The sequence below is a fragment of the Equus przewalskii genome, chromosome 3 (genome assembly GCF_037783145.1).
Source record: "Equus przewalskii isolate Varuska chromosome 3, EquPr2, whole genome shotgun sequence".
In the NCBI taxonomy this organism is placed as follows: Eukaryota; Metazoa; Chordata; class Mammalia; order Perissodactyla; family Equidae; genus Equus; species Equus przewalskii.
Genome location: NC_091833.1, coordinates 10,130,441 through 10,146,329, shown reverse-complemented (window position 1 = coordinate 10,146,329; position 15,889 = coordinate 10,130,441). Strand labels below are relative to the sequence as shown.

Genomic DNA, 15,889 nt, shown 5'->3' with positions numbered 1-15,889 from the left:
ACAAGAAAAGTTGAAAGGAGCCCTCCCATCTGAAACTAAAAAGCAAATTTTTACAAAACTTCAAGCAAGGAGATAAAGAGAATCAGAAAATTGCAGCTCTATATCAGAAAAGGTTAGTAAACACTTAATTATAACATAAAAGATAAAGGAAAGGAAAGCATCAAAAATAACTTAAAACACTTCAATTTAGTCACGAACTCACAACACAAAAAAGAATAGTTTGTGACAACAATAACTCAGAAGAGGAAGATGGAAGAGATGGAATCTGCTTAGGCTAACGGAGAAAAGAGGCTACCAGAAAACGGACTATCTCATCTATGAAATCTTTCATACAAACCTCATGATAACCACTAAAAAAAAATCGGAGCAGAGCCACAAATCATAAATAAGGAGACAACTAAGAAAACCATCACAGAAAACCATCAAACTGAAATGGCAGTCAGAAATACAAGGAAAAAAACTGTGGAAATAGAGAATAACTGGAAAACAAGTGATAAAATGGCAGTATTAAGCCCTCATATATCAATAATCACTCTAAATATAAATAGATTGAATTCTCCAATCAAAAGACACAGAGTGGCTGGATGGATTAAAAAACATGACCCAACAATACGCTGCCTCCAGGAAATACATCTCAGCTGTAAAGACAAATACAGGCTCAGAGTGAAGGGATAGAAGACAATACTCCAAGCAAATGGCAAACAGAAGAAATCAGGTGTTGCCATAGACAAAGCAGACTTCAAGATAAAAAGCACAATGAGAGACAAAGAAGGGTAATATGTAGTGATAAAAGGGACATTCCACCAAGAGAACATAACACTTTTGAATATATATGCATCTAACACAGGAGCACCAAAGCATATAAAGCAATTATTAACAGACGTAAAGGTAGAAATTGATAGAAACACAATAATAGTAGGGGACCTCAACACCCCACTACATCGATTGTTACATCATCCAGACAGAAAGTCAACAAGGAAAGAGTGGCCTTAAATGAACACTAGGCCACACAGACTGAATAGATACATAGAGAATACTCCATCCAAAAACAGAAGAACACACATTCTTCTCAAGTTCACATGGAACATTCTCAAAGACAGATCATATGTTGGGAAACAAGGCAAGGCTCAATAAATTTAATAAGACTGAAATCATATCAAGCATCTTTTCCAACCATAATACTATGAAACTAGAAATCAACTACAAGAAAAAAGCTGGGAAAGCCACAAATATGTGAAACTAAATAACATGCTACTGAACAACCAATGGATCAATGAAGAAATCAAAGGAGAAATTAAAAAATATCTGTAGACAAAGGAAAATGAAAGTACATCATACAAACTCATGAGATGCAGCAAAAGTGGTCTCTAGAGGGAAACTCATAGCAATACAGGCCCACCTTAACAAACAAGAAAAATTTCAAATAAGTAATCTTTAACTACGCCCAACAGAATTAGAAAAAGAAGAACAAACAAAGCCCAAAGCCAGCAGAAGGAGGGAAAAAATAAAAATTAGAGCAGAATAAATGAAACAGAGACTGAAAAAAAAATAGAAACGATCAATGAAACAAAGAGCTGGTTTTTTGAGAAGATAAACAAAACTGACAAACCCTCAGCCAGACTCAATAGGGAAAAAATAGAGAAGGCTCAAATAAACAAAATTAGAACTGAGAGAGGAAAATTACAATGGATACCACAGAAATACAAAGGATTATAGGAGAAGACTATTAAAAACTATATGCCAACAAATTGGACAATCTAGAAGAAATGGATAAATTCTTAGATTGACACAATCTCCCAAAACTGAATCAAGAAGAAATAAAGAATCTGGAATAGACCAATCATAGTACAGAGATTGAAACAATAATCAAAAACCTCCCAAAAATCAAAGCCCAGGGTCAGATGGCTTCTCTGGAGAATTCTACTAATCATTAAAAGAAGAGTTAATATCTATCCTTCTCAAACTGTTCCAAAAAACTGAAGAAGATGGAATACTTCCTACCACATTCTACAAAGACAATATTACCCTGATCCCAAAGCCAGACAAGGACAACACAAAGAAGGAAAACTACAGGCCAATATACCTGATGAATATAGATGCAAAAATCCTCAACAAAATATTGGCAAACCAAATTCAGCAATACATTAAAAGAATTGTACACCGTAATCAAGTGAGATTTATATCAGGGATGCAGGGATGGTTCAACATCTGCAAATCAATCAAGGTGATACACCACATTAACAAAATAAGGAATAAAAATGACATGATCATCAACAGACGGAGAGAAAGCACTTGACAAGATCCAACATCCATTTATAATAAAAACTCTCAATAAAATGGATACAGAAGGAAAGTACCTCAACATAATAAAGGCCATATATGACAAACCCACAGCCAACATCATACTCAATGGTAGAAAATGAGAACAAGAACAGACAAGGGTGCCCACTTTCACCACTCCTATTCAATATAGTACTGGAGGTTTTGGCCAGAGTAATTAGGCAAGAAAAAGAAATAAAAGGTATCCAAATTGGAAAAGAAGAAGTAAAACTCTCGCTATTTGCAGACGACATGATTCTATATATAGAAAACCCTGAAGAATCCATCAGAAAACAATTAGAAATAATCAACAACTACAGCAAAGATGCAGGGTACAAAATAACTTATGAAAATCAGTTGCATTTCTATACTCTAATAACAAACTAACAGAAAGAGAACTCAATAATACAATCCCATTTACAATCATAACAAAAAGAATAAAATATGTACGAATAAGTTTAACCAAGGAGGGAAAAAGACCTATACACTGAAAAGTATAAGACATTATTGAAAGAAATCAAAGAAGACAGAAAGAAATGGAAAGACATTCCATGTTCATGGATTGGAAGAATAACATAGTTAAAATGTCCATATTACCTCAAGCAATCTACAGATTCAACGCAATCCCAATCAGAATCCCAATGACATTCTTCACAGAAACAGAACAAAGAATCCTAAAATTTATATGGAACAAGAAAAGACCCCAAATAGCCAAAGCAATCCTGAGAAAAAAAGAACAAAGCTGGAGGCATCACAATCCCTGACTTCAAAATATACTACAAAGCTACAATAATCAAAACAGCATGGTACTGGTATAAAAAGGGACACACAGATTAATAGAACAAAACTGAAAGCCCAGAAATAAAACCACACATCTATGGACAACTAATCTTCGACAAAGGAGCCAAGAACAAACAATAGAGAAAGGAAAGTCTCTCCAATAAATGTGTTGGGAAAACTGGACAGCCACACACAAAAGAATGAAAGTAGACCATTATCTTATACCATACACTCGAAGATTAAAGATTTGAATGCAAAATCATAAAACTCATACAGGAAAATATAGGCAGTACACTCTTTGACATCGGTCTTAGCAGCATCTTTTTGAATACGATCTCTACTCAGGCAAGGGAAACAAAAGAAAATATAAACAAATGAGACTACATCAGACTAAAGAGCTTCTGCAAGGCAAAGGAAACCAGGAATAAAATGAAAAGACAATCCACCAACTGGGAGAAAATATTTGTGAATCATATATCTGACAAGGGATTAACCTCCAAAATATAGAAAGAACTCATACAACTCAATAACAAAAAAAAACAACCCAATCAAAAACAGGCAGAGGATATGAACAGACATTTTTCCAAAGGAGATATAAAGATGGCCAACAGGTACACGAAAAAATGTTCAACATCACTAATTATTAGGGAAACGCAAGTTGAAAATACAATGTGATATCACCTCACACGCATCAGAATGGCTATAATTAACAAGACAAAAAATAGCAAATGTTGGAGAAGATGTGGAGAAAAGGGAACCCTCATATACTGTTGGTGAGAAGGCAAACTGGCGCAGCCACTATGGAAAATAGTATGGAGATTTCTCAAAAAACTAAAAATAGAAATACCACATAATCCAGCTATCCCACTACTGGATATTTATCCAAAGAACATGAAACCAACAATACAAAGAGATTTATGCACCCCTATGTTCACTGCAGCATTATTCACAATAGCCAAGATGTGGAAGCAACCCAAGTGCCCATCAACTGATGAATGGATAAAGAAGATGTGATATATATACAATGAAATACTACTCAACCATAAAAAAAAGACAAAATCATCCCCATTTGCAACAAGATGGATGGACCTTGAGGGTATTATCTTAAGTGAAATAAGCCAGACAGAGAAAGACAAACACCGTATGATTTCACTCATATAAGGAAGATAAACAAACACATAGACAAAGAGAACAGATTAGTGGCTACAGAGAGGACGGGGGTAGAAGAGTGGGCAAAAAGCGTAAAGGGGCACATACGTATGGAGATGGATAAAAACTAGACTATTGGTGGTGAGCACGACAAAGCCTATACAGAAACTGATATATGATAATGGACACCTGAAATTACACAATATTACAAACCAATATGACCTCAATAAAATACTTAAAAAAAAAGCATGCCTCAAAAAAGTTATAGTATCGGGGCCGGCCCAGTGACGCAGTGGTTAAGTTCACACGCTCTGCTTCTCAGTGGCCCGGGGTTTGCTGGTTCAGATCCCAGGTGTGAACATGGCACTGCTTGGCACGTCATGCTGTGGTAGGCGTCCCACATATAAAGTAGAGGAAGATGGGCACGGATGTCAGCTCAGGGCCAGGCTTCCTCAGCAAAAAGAGGAGGACTGGCAGTAGTTAGCTCAGGGCTAATCTTCCTCAAAAAAACATAAATAAATTTAAAGAATTTTTAAAAAAAGTTATAGTATCCATAAAAAGGGGGAAAATAAACAAAAACAGGGCCTCAGGTATTTCTATAAATATGTATTTCCATATCTGAAACACTGTTTACTTAAAATTATGTTATAACATATATAGTATAATATAATATAAAAAATATCTGGAAGGATATTTCACCAAAACATCAACCAGTCACATCTGGAGAGATGGCTTAGTGAGGAGACAAAGAGACACTCTTACTATACACTTCTTTAATTTGAAAAAAGATGTTATAAATGAATATATGTATTGACATAGAAACATTCTATTAAGTGAAATATATAATTTACAAAATAATATCTTTTTATAAAGAAATTCATATACGCCTAGAAAATAATCTAAACTCTAGAAGGAGCTAAATGCAAGAGTCAACAGTAATTACCTCTAGGTGGCAAGATTGCGGATGTTTTCAAATGTTCTTCTTTTAGCTTACCTGCATGTTTAAATTTTGCTAGAACAAACTTAGATTGCCTTTCAATAGGAAAACACACACACACACATTATTTTAAAGAATAAAATGAGAAGGTAGCCGTAGCTGCAGAGCAAATCACTCTTGTTCAGGCTTTTTCACTGGGCACCAAGAAGCAAAAGTGTCCTCCTTCACTGGCTGGCCTCTTCCTTCCCCATCACATCCACATGCTGGAACATCAATCTGCCTGAAATGCCACGGGCAACACGCCGCTCTCCTGCTCAGTTACCCTCGCTGGGGTCCTGCTTTCCAAAACATCAAAGAAAAACTCCTCCGCCTGGCTTTCAAGGTCTCATGGACCTATGCAACCTGATCTCCTAACAAAGCCCCCAAAGCACCCTCTTCTTTAATCTCACTGGCCCCCTCAATGTCGTGAACTTGCCATGTTCATTCCCACCTCCACTTCCTTGCTCATGTCATTCACCTCACCTAGGATGCCCTTTTTTCCCTGTTCCTTAAACAAACGCCACCATTCTTCAAGGCCATGCCACGGCCTATATCCAGCCCCACCTCCTCAACAAAGTCTTCTCTGACCACTCTCGCCTACACTGTGATTTTCACATCACACGGTCTAGCATGTCAGGACAATGCTACCACATCCTGAGCTCCTTTAACATGTTAGAATTCAACAATGCATTTTTGGAAAGAGAGGGAAGGAGGGGCAGGGCAAGGGGAAAAGAGACATGGAAGGAAGGATAGGTTTATGCAGTACAGATGGTTCCATCAATGGAGACATGAGTCCACTGATTTGTCCCTCTCGACGCAATGAGCGTGATTCTGTGTGTGCCCACATTTGGAAATAGAAAAATTTAGAAACGCAACAGAAATATCTATTTTTCTTTTCTTTTTTTTTTAAGATTTTATTTTATTTTTTCCTTTTTCTCCCCAAAGCCCCCCGGTACATAGTTGTATATTCTTTGTTGTGAGTCCTTCTAGTTGTGGCATATGGGACGCTGCCTCAGCGTGGCTCGATGAGCAGTGCTATGTCCGCGCCCAGGATTCGAACCAACGAAACACTGGGCCGCCTGCAGTGGAGCACAGGAACTTAACCACTTGGTCACAGGGCCAGCCCCAGAAATATCTATTTTTCATACAACATGGCTCTCAACTGCAAGCCAACAACTTCAGCCCACAGGCAACCGAATTAACAGTGATTTCCTTCTCTGGAAGAAAACTGACCATGTTGGTTTCCAACAAGACACGGACCATGATCATGCACGCTGTGGATGGAGGGTGACTTACGGGATTTTTCACCCACTCACTGACTTAAACCTCAAACCCCTGGTATTAAGGAATTACTGAATTTTTAAGGGCATTTATGGTTATTATGGTTATACCTTTTTTTAGAAGAATCCATGTCTTAGAGACATACACTGAAATATTTACAGATGAACAATATGTCTAGGATTCACCTCATAACAGCCCAGTGGCCTATTATGAGGAGGGAGTTGGTAGAGATATAGAGAAAACAAGAGTAGCCATATGTTGATGATTGTTGCATGCGGGTGTTGAGTAGATAAGTGTTCAATGTGCTAGCCTCTCTACATTTGCATATTTTTGAAATTTTCCATTTAAAAAAGATTAAAATTTGCTGTCTCCTCAAGCAGGTGGTAAGTTCCTTAAAGGCAGGCCCTCACTTTGTCTTGTCCCACTTGTGTTTCTTTCAAAGTACCAACAATTATATGAACATACTATAGGTACTTCCTGACACGGCGGAAGTGGGGACCCAGGTAGGATGGCCTGCAGAGAGAAAGGCATACCTCATGATGCTGCATATCCCGTTCAGCATTCGCTCTCATGTGCCGTATTTCTTCCTTTGTGTCTTCCAGCTCCTTCTGTACAAGCTCACATTTTTGGTCGACACTGAGGCCTAGCGCACGGTCTATACCTATGCGGGATTTGGACCTACGCCTGCCTCGTAACTGTAACGCAAGAAAAACAAAGCCATTGTCACATAGGAATTGGTAATAAAGCAGCCCAACGTGGGCATCAAAATGACCACTCAGACCTGCTAGAAGTTACTCTGAATGACGGGCAGGAGAACAAACTCAAAGTGAAAGGATTCTGGATATCAGGCCTGAGGTGATGTTTATTTCACAAATCAACCTAAGGCCCTGTGCTAAATACTTCAAAGGGAGGGCTAGGCTTGACAATAAACTGAAAATATATAAGGGAAAGCGTCTCAAGGTGGAAAGACAGTGACCCTGCTATAGACTAGCATTCAAGTCAGTGTCAGGGAAAGCCCGGGGCTCAGTGCTTTCCGAGCTGAACACAGAAGAGAAATCGCATCTTGGGCACAGTGTTCAGCAACAAACAAATGTCAAAAATTTTCTATTTCCCATGCATTTAAGCAAAAGGTCACAAGCAGGTGACCTAGGGAATGTGTGGGCCTGAAATGGGATTGTTTGGCCCTCAAAGACAGACCTATACACAGTTTTAAATTTAAAAAACTTAATTACTCATATTTGGAAATCAGGAGATTCCACCAAAATAATCCAGATTTCCAGCTTCTCTTGAAAAATCAGCTGCTCTGGCAACACCAGGCCGCCTGGCTGGCCCTTTTAGACGAGGGAGGAACTCTGCAGTGCCCACAACAGGCCCACTTCACTCCTTTATGTGGCTGGCTGGGCCTTGTAAACGTCTGAGTCCTCCAATTTAAGAATTTATGAATTGAAATAACTCATTTCAAACAAACAAAGATATTCTGGGAGAGTCGCTCCATTATTAATTGAACCTAATTCCCTTCATATTCACTTGAAAGAGAAACCTTGAAGGGGAAGAAAGAATCAAAATAGAAAGAAGGTCATATGCTACTTGGCCAAAGAGGGCACGCCACAGGCAGATACATAAAGACCACTTCCACCTAAAGGGACAAACAGAATAGAAGAATTCTTACATCTCCATTGTGTACCTGTGCAAATTCTGCTCCTGATATTTTAATTTCTGATAATGGTGGAAGTCGCTGATCCCTGGGCTCCAGTTTATTGTAATATTTCTCAAACATCTCTGTCTCAGTTTTGAGAGCAGAGTTTCCATAGCTGCAAGACAGAGGGTACCTGAGTGAGTTCTACTAACAGGAGTTTAAACCCCAAATAACTAGTACTTAACACTTACTAGCTATGTACGACCTTCTGCAAGACACTTAACCTTTTGGTACCTCAGTTCCCTCATCTGTAAAATCGGAATAACAGCACCTATCCTTTAGCATTGCGATAAAGAATGCAAAGCCTTGAGGACTTTGCATTTAGCCCGGCACACAGTAAGTGCTACTTAAGTATTTAATATTTTTTAATACATCTAATCAACCACAAAATTCAGAACACTGGGATTATATTGAAAATTGTTGCTGAGCTGAAGCTACGATTTCATCTTCAAGTATCTTCTAACCCATTTGTGAAATTCCTTCTGGATTACTACATTCTTGAAGTCATACACATCCACAATCTTCAGTTCTTTCCTCTGGGTTATGTTTCTCAAGTTCTTTTATTTCCAGCACCCAATAAATGAAGCATCCACCATAAGTTTATTATAAATGGTGAAAAACCTTTGAACAGATGGTTTTTAAACAACTAGAAATGAAAAACCTAGTTTATCCTGTATATGCCAAGATTAAGACCTTTTTAACTTCATCTATATATAACAAACATGTTATATACGTGTGTCTATAACACACACATACGTCTGCGTGTATATATATATATATATATATATATATGAGAGAGAGAACAGCTTTGATATTTTCATATATTACTGAGCTAATTCTTGTTTGGTGGAATTTTAAGATTAGTGGAAAAAGCTCAGTGGAAAACCCAATAAATTACAGCGTCTTTCTTTTTCAGCATATTCAAATGTTCTGTGTGAGACCAATAAATTGTACAACTAACCTCAAGTACATCATGGACTCTTGATACCCAATTTATTTGCTATAGTAGATGCAGAATATTGGGCCAGTCACTCTTTGCCGTCCACCTCCATGCTTACACTCTGGTTCAGGCATAGATTGCCTCATACTAAAAGCATCTCAATTGCCTCCTTTCTATCCAGCTGCCACATTAATTTGGGAGGCGGGGCGGGGTGAGGAAGATTGGCCCTGAGCCAACATCTGCGCCAGTCTTCCTCTATTTTGTATGTGGGACGCTGCCACAGCATGGCGTGATGAGCCGTGTGTAGGTCTGCGCCGGGGATCCGGGCCCAGAACCCCGGCCGCCAAAGAAGAGCCCGCACACTTAATCAGTACGCCACGGGGCGGCCCCTGGCTGCCACATTAATTTTATCATAGAATGTTAGCATTGGAAAGGGGCTTGGAGGTCACCTGGTCCAACCTGCCGCCACACAGGAGAGGAGCGACCAACCACACAGTCTGGCCCCAGACGGGCCTACTGGGCTCCAGCTCCGGCTTCACCGGCTCGCCTCTGGGCTTCCCGCCAGCGGCCCCGCCCCCTCGCCCCTCCACCCTGCTCCGACTCCATTAACGGCTTCTTAGCTCAGCGGCGGCGGACACACGTGGGGTAGAGCAAAGGCAAGTTCCGTCCCCGCTTTGGGGGTCTCAGTTTCCTCAACGTTCAGCGCGGACTTGGACGGCCTCCACACGGAAGCAAGGTCCGAGCGCACAGCGGGCGGAGGGCCGCCCCCAGCAGCCGGCCGGCCGGTACCTGAGCTCTTCCACTAGCCCGCACAGCTGGATAACAGGCAGCTCGTTCTCGTCCTCGACCTGCAACTCGGACGCCGGGGTCTCACAGGCTTCCCCCGCCATCACCCTGCCCAAGCGGCCCCTGCCAACGCCGAGCGCGGCCAAGAGCGCCGGGTACCAGCGGCCGCGCGTCACTCGAGCAGCAACCTAGCTGCGCGTTGCTGGGGCGACCCGACGCGTGCGTGGGGGCGGGGCTTCGGGAGGCCCCGCCCAGCGCTCTCACGCGCCCCCCTCCTCCCCGCCCACCGCTCCCACGCCCTCCCATTCTGCCCGGCCACCTCCGGGCTGACCGGAACGAGGTGGCTGTCCTTGACCAGAACCGAAGCGCGTTCACTTTCACTTTTTCAACAATAGTTCTTAAAATGATAGTAATAGCGGCTGTTGTTTGTTCAGCACTTACACTTGGTTGGCACCGTGGTAAGCATGGTTTATGAACATCCTTGCAATAACCTTGTAATAATATCGATTATTCTCTTTATTCTCCAAATGAGGAAACTGAGGCCTGGAAAGTTAATTCGATTTGTCTGATTGTCCTCCTTCCCCTACCTCACTGTGAGGGCTCTACTCTGTGCACCACCTGGTGCTTCATACACGCTAACTGCAGTTTCTCTCAGATACCAATATCCTGCTTTCCTGGAAGAAAAAAACCTGGCTGATTATTAAATGGGTGTAAATTCAGGAGGCATTCCTAAATAGACGCTGAACATCTACTGTGTCCTGAGTATCCTGGGGGGATGTATGGAGCAGGTCATTCTGGCCCTCAAGGAGCTTGCAGTTAAATGAGGGAAATAACCCCTAACCAGCTGTTGCAACCTGGAGTGATGATAGTCACGTCATGCCTCACACTGTTTCATAGTCATCATCTCATTTGATCCTCAAACAGTCTTATGAAATTAGTATTATTGTTTTCATCTTACAGATCAGGAAGCTGAGGAATAGGGTAGCTAGGGTGAGTCACCTGTGGCCACACAGGAATGGAGTCAAGCTCTAGGGGAACCCAAATCCACGCTGTTAACTTCTACACTAATGTGTGTCATGGCAGGGATCCTCGAGGCAGCAGGGTAGCTGTCTGTCTGTTCCCATCAGGATGGGGGAGGGCAAAGAGCAGGATGGGAAACTTCTCTGAGGAAGAGTGGCCGCTGGATGTGGTTAGAAAGCAAGCTATAATAAATTGCTTGGGGTGAGGGTCAGCCACCGCCTCTGTGCCCAAGGGACGTGCGTTAGTATCAATGTATAGTCACTAAACTCCAAAGAAGGACTTTTGTTTTACTGCTGAGGGTGCACAAGTTTGAGGCCAAAGAGGAATTACTGGAGATGGTAGCAGAGAGCCCAGGCTCTGCCACCACTTTCTTCTCTCTGCTGGTGTGCCTCCGTGGGCTCCGGGAGCAACATAGACCATATTTAGAAATATTTAATAAGCTTGTATACCAGGTGATACTATATGTATGCTAGCCCCAGGAGGGCCCACAGCAAGAAGTGGCTCTGCAGCATGTCCAGGCTATGGTGCAAACAGCCCTGTCAAGTAGGCTATGTGATACAGGAGACCCTATGTTGTTGGAAATATCAGTGGTGGGAAAAGATGCAATGTGAAGCGTGAAGCAAGATCCAGTGGGAGAACCACAATGTAGGACCTGGGGCTTGGAAGAAGACCATGCAATCCACAGCAGGTAATGTCATGCCTTTTGAGAAACAGCTCCTGGACTCTTACTAGACCCTGGTAGAGACAGAACGCTTGACCATGTAACCAGTCGTAACCATGGTGAGCTGGGTTCTGTTGGACCCACCAACTCATAAAGTTGGACAGGCCCAGCTTCAGTCCATTGTAAAATGGAATTGGTTCATCCAGGATTGAATCCCAGCAAGACCAGAGAGCATGAGTGAGCTGCAGGAGCAGGCAGCCAGACCAACATATCATCCACCACACTTGTACCAGTACCCCTCCTCCAGTTCACACTTATAACCATATTAGAGGAGGGGACAGGATCATGAGCAGCTGAAAGAGGAGGAAAGAGCCTGAGCTTGGTTTAGAGAAGCGCTGGCTTGGAATGTGGGTACAAACCAAAATGGACGGTGGCAGCATTACAACTGCATTCACAGGAGGTGCAGAAAGACAATGGAGAGGGAAAATCTTCTGCCTGGGCAGAGCTGTGAGTGGTGCACCTGGTCACCTATTTTGTGTGGAAGGAGAAGTGATCTCAAGTGAAAAGTGTCCACAGGGGACTCATCTAATGGGCAACTTTGGCTCAAGGACTCCCCATTGGCCTGGCTGAAATGTTGTTAGAATGGTGCTATAGCCTAAGAAATTTCCTCCCTCCTTTCTTTCCCAAGTATGAGACCAGCATCGTGGCCTGAAGGGTCTCCCTGTCTACTCCTGCTGCATCTACTATGTAGTCATAGGCATTTTCCCCATTAATTAAATCTCTTCATGTCTAAATCCATCCTACTTGGAGGACCCAAACTAACACAAATAATAAATTTCAATCTTAAAGATGTTATTCAAATTTAGTAACATATGACATGTATGAATTAAGATTTGCACTTATGAAACAAAAATATTATACTTGGCTGTCTGCACTCTTTCGCTGCTTTACAATTTTTTAAATTGTGGGGAAAAAACACGTAACATAAATTTACCATCTTAACCATTTCTAAGTGTACAATTCAGTAACTTTCAGTATATTCACATTATTTTGCAACCAATCTCCAGAGCTTTTTCATGTTGTAAAACTGAAACTCTGTCCTCATTAGACCATAATTCTCAATTCCCCCTTCTCCCTAGCCTCTGCCAACCACCATTCTTTCTGTCTCTATGCATTTGACTGCTCTAAATTCCTCATATAAATGGAATCAGACAGTATTTGTCTTTTTGTGACTGGCTTTTTCACTTAGCATGATGTTCTCAGGGTTCATCCATATGTAGCATGTGTCAGAATTCCCTTCCTTTTGAAGGCTGAACAATATTCCATTGGATGTATGTACCACATTTTGCTTATCCATTCATCTGTCGATGGACACTTGAGTTGCTTTCATCAGTGCTTTAAATTTTAAACACGAATAAAAATTTCAAAACTTATCAAGTAGTACACTGTTCAATATTTAAATATGTGCAGTTTGTCTATTATACTTTAATAAAGTTGAACGAACAAGTAAACAAACATGCTCTCTTCTCTACTCCAGCCTTGTACATCAAAGCACATACTCAGCATCTGCTCTTGGATGTGTAATGGGCATGTCAAACTTAACATACTCCCACCAAACTCATCATTTTCCTCCTCTCTTCAGATCTATTCTTTACCCATTCTTCCCCATCTCAGTAACTGGCAATTCCATCCTCCGAAGGATTCAGGCCAAAAAACCTGCGAGTAATCCTTGACTTAATCCTTGACTCCCCTCTTTTTCTCATCTGATCTGCCAGTAGATCTCATTGACTCTCCCGTCAGAATAAATCCAGAACTTGACCTCTTCTCATTACTACAACAACCCTGGTCCCAGCTACTATCATCTATTGCCTTAATTGTTATAGTTGACTCCTCACTGTGTAATTTGTTACATGTCAATTACACCCCAATAAACCCTGGGGGAGGGTGGGGAGAAAACAGCCAAGTCACCAAATTTCCACCTCCTTTTGTAACTCCTTCAATTCTTTGCTTAAATTAATACCTTTGCAATGACCCTTCCTTAATCACCTTAGATAGATTTGAACCTCCTTCCTACCCTCTCCCCATGCCACTCTTGGTATTCCCTATGCTTTATTTTTTCCCATAATGCTTATCATAAATAAAATACCATATATTTTAATTATTCATTTCTTTTTCTTTCTCCCCCAGCCACACCCCACCCCCTGCCAACTAAACTATGAGCTCCGTGAAGGCAAGAACTTTGTTTTGCACACAGCTTTATCCCCAGCACTTAAAACAGCATCTGGCATATAGTAAATGCTCCATAAATATTTGTTGAATAAATGAAAGAATGTGAAGGCAGAATTGTGAGGGGCTTAAGAGCTCGAGCTCTGTGATCAAACAGACTCAGGTTATAATCTGGGCATCGTCACTCTTTTGTTGTATGAGTGGCTCTGGGCAAATCCCTCAATACCTCTCTCTCCTAAGGTTTCTTCCTCCAGAAAAAGGTGGATGCATGTGATAAATACCTATCTTGTGGGTGGCTGGGAAGATTCACTAAGACAGAGAGGAGCTGTAGAAGAGAGGTAACAGGAGATATTGTTCTTGGTCTAGTTCTGACACTGAATTGCCACTGTCTTCCCTCCACTCCCACCTGGAGAGGACAGTAAACCTGGGGACCAGCAAGGAGGCCATCGAGCTGGCAGCTGAGAATTCTCAGACTCTAGGGAGGAAGGCCAAGTCAGCTGGGCCAGCCTCCTTCTTCTATGCTTAAATCAGACATTGGATACTCCCCCTGAGGTGGGCTGGGAAGGAAGGAAAGACGCAGACTGTTCCGAAGACAACCTTCCATGCTCTGCTCCATTTACCTCCTTCCATTTGTAATCCAGAATCCAGTTTTGCCTGGTAGATGGCAGCAGGTTCCTCTCCCCGGGATGGGTGGGTGTAGGTGGTCTCACAAGAGTACAGCCAGCTTGGGTCAGCTGATGCCACGTTCACCGGCTCTCTCTGCACATCCCCACCCGCCCCCCCCCCCGTCCCGCCCCCAACATCGATGCCCTTTAAAAAGCCAATTAAATCACATCAACTCTGCTTTCATCACACCTCTTTGTGAGCACCAGTTATCTGGACAGCTCATTTTCAGAGAACATGAATTACTAGATTCAATTATCTTTCAAGGCTATCTCCTCTTCCCACCCCCTCCTCAGTCCTGGCAGTTTAGCAAAGTTGGTTTGTTTTGAAACAAGCACAGGGAATACAAAGGGCACAGTCAAGCTGTTCAAGCTTCCTGCTGATGGCAGAAGAGTTCACACGAGTGTAGTCCATCATCACATCAACTCCTCTCCTGTGCTGCTTGCTGATTCTCCCTCCGCCCCCTTCACATCACCATCCCTCCATCTTTGTGCTAACGGCACTCCTCCCACAACTTTATCCCTCTCTTCTCTATGTCCTGGGAGGCGGGTTCCTACGGACTCCATTTCCCAGGCTCCCTTGCTGGTTGACTTCCGGCTGCTTTCAGCCAATAAGAGGCGCCCACAGGAGGGCTGGACGAGAGAGTGCTCAGGGTATTTCTTCCCTGCTCCTTCGCTGCTTTGGCAGCAAGGTTCCGGTGGGGTGTAACTCCTCTACGACCGCACCACCTGTCTGGCGTCCCCTCACTCACAGCGCCAGCCCTCTCTGGACGCTGGTTTCACCATCCCTCCCCTTCCCCTTCATACCTAGAATGCTGCTGGCCCCGGACGTCTCACCCTCCTTGTTGGTTCCCTTAGCTCTACCCATGTGAGTGTATATAGTCCCTTCACTCCAGTCCCTCCAATTGAACTGGGTGGAATTCTGTTTCCTGCAGGACTCTGACTAATAAACACGTTTGGAGTCCTCCTAGCTGAGGAGTTCATCTCAGCTCCAAAAACGATCTGCCCACTAGCAGAGAGGTTTGCTGTGCAGATATCCCTGGGAGAAAGAACTGCTGAACATAAAGACACTCTGACCTGTAGACTGTCAGCTCCTTTTCTTAGAGTCAGGCTTTGTTAGGGAGGCAGGACCGGGTGTCTAAAAGAAGTGGGGAAGGGGGTGCCTTGGAGGTGAGGCAATTCGGAGCAGAGGGTTTTAATGGCCCGGGGTTCCAGCCCTGGCTTGGCTACTGGCTGCTTAACTTGGATAAGTCATTCAATGTTTTTGTCCCTCAATTTCCACCTCTGTAAAATGAGGATGACGCATTTTAAGTGGCTATCCTATGCATCTTGCAAGCTTACTCTCAGGCTTAAATGGGATGAAGTGAGAGAAAGAAGTAGTTTGGAAAGTGTG

The 15,889-nt window shown here is 42.5% G+C and overlaps 1 protein-coding gene across 6 annotated transcripts in view; it reads right to left on the bottom strand.

Annotated features, from left to right (window-relative positions):
- Window positions 1–10,187, bottom strand: part of CFAP263 (cilia and flagella associated protein 263) — a 37,066-nt gene extending 26,879 nt beyond the window's left edge. For 2 of the 6 annotated variants that reach the window (XM_070612010.1, XM_070612011.1), the window contains exons 1-3: window positions 9,931–10,153; window positions 8,190–8,316; window positions 7,039–7,200 (exon numbers count right to left, since the gene is read on the bottom strand). In XM_070612010.1, coding sequence (XP_070468111.1) covers window positions 7,039–7,200; window positions 8,190–8,316; window positions 9,931–10,031 — 390 coding nt within the window. In that variant the 5' untranslated portion in view covers window positions 10,032–10,153. Of the gene's footprint in view, window positions 1–7,038; window positions 7,201–8,189; window positions 8,317–9,590 lie in introns of all 6 variants that reach the window. The other 4 variants (XM_070612012.1, XM_070612014.1, XM_008530556.2 and 1 more) reach the window with 3 other exon arrangements.
- Between the last annotated feature and the right edge of the window lie 5,702 nt (window positions 10,188–15,889).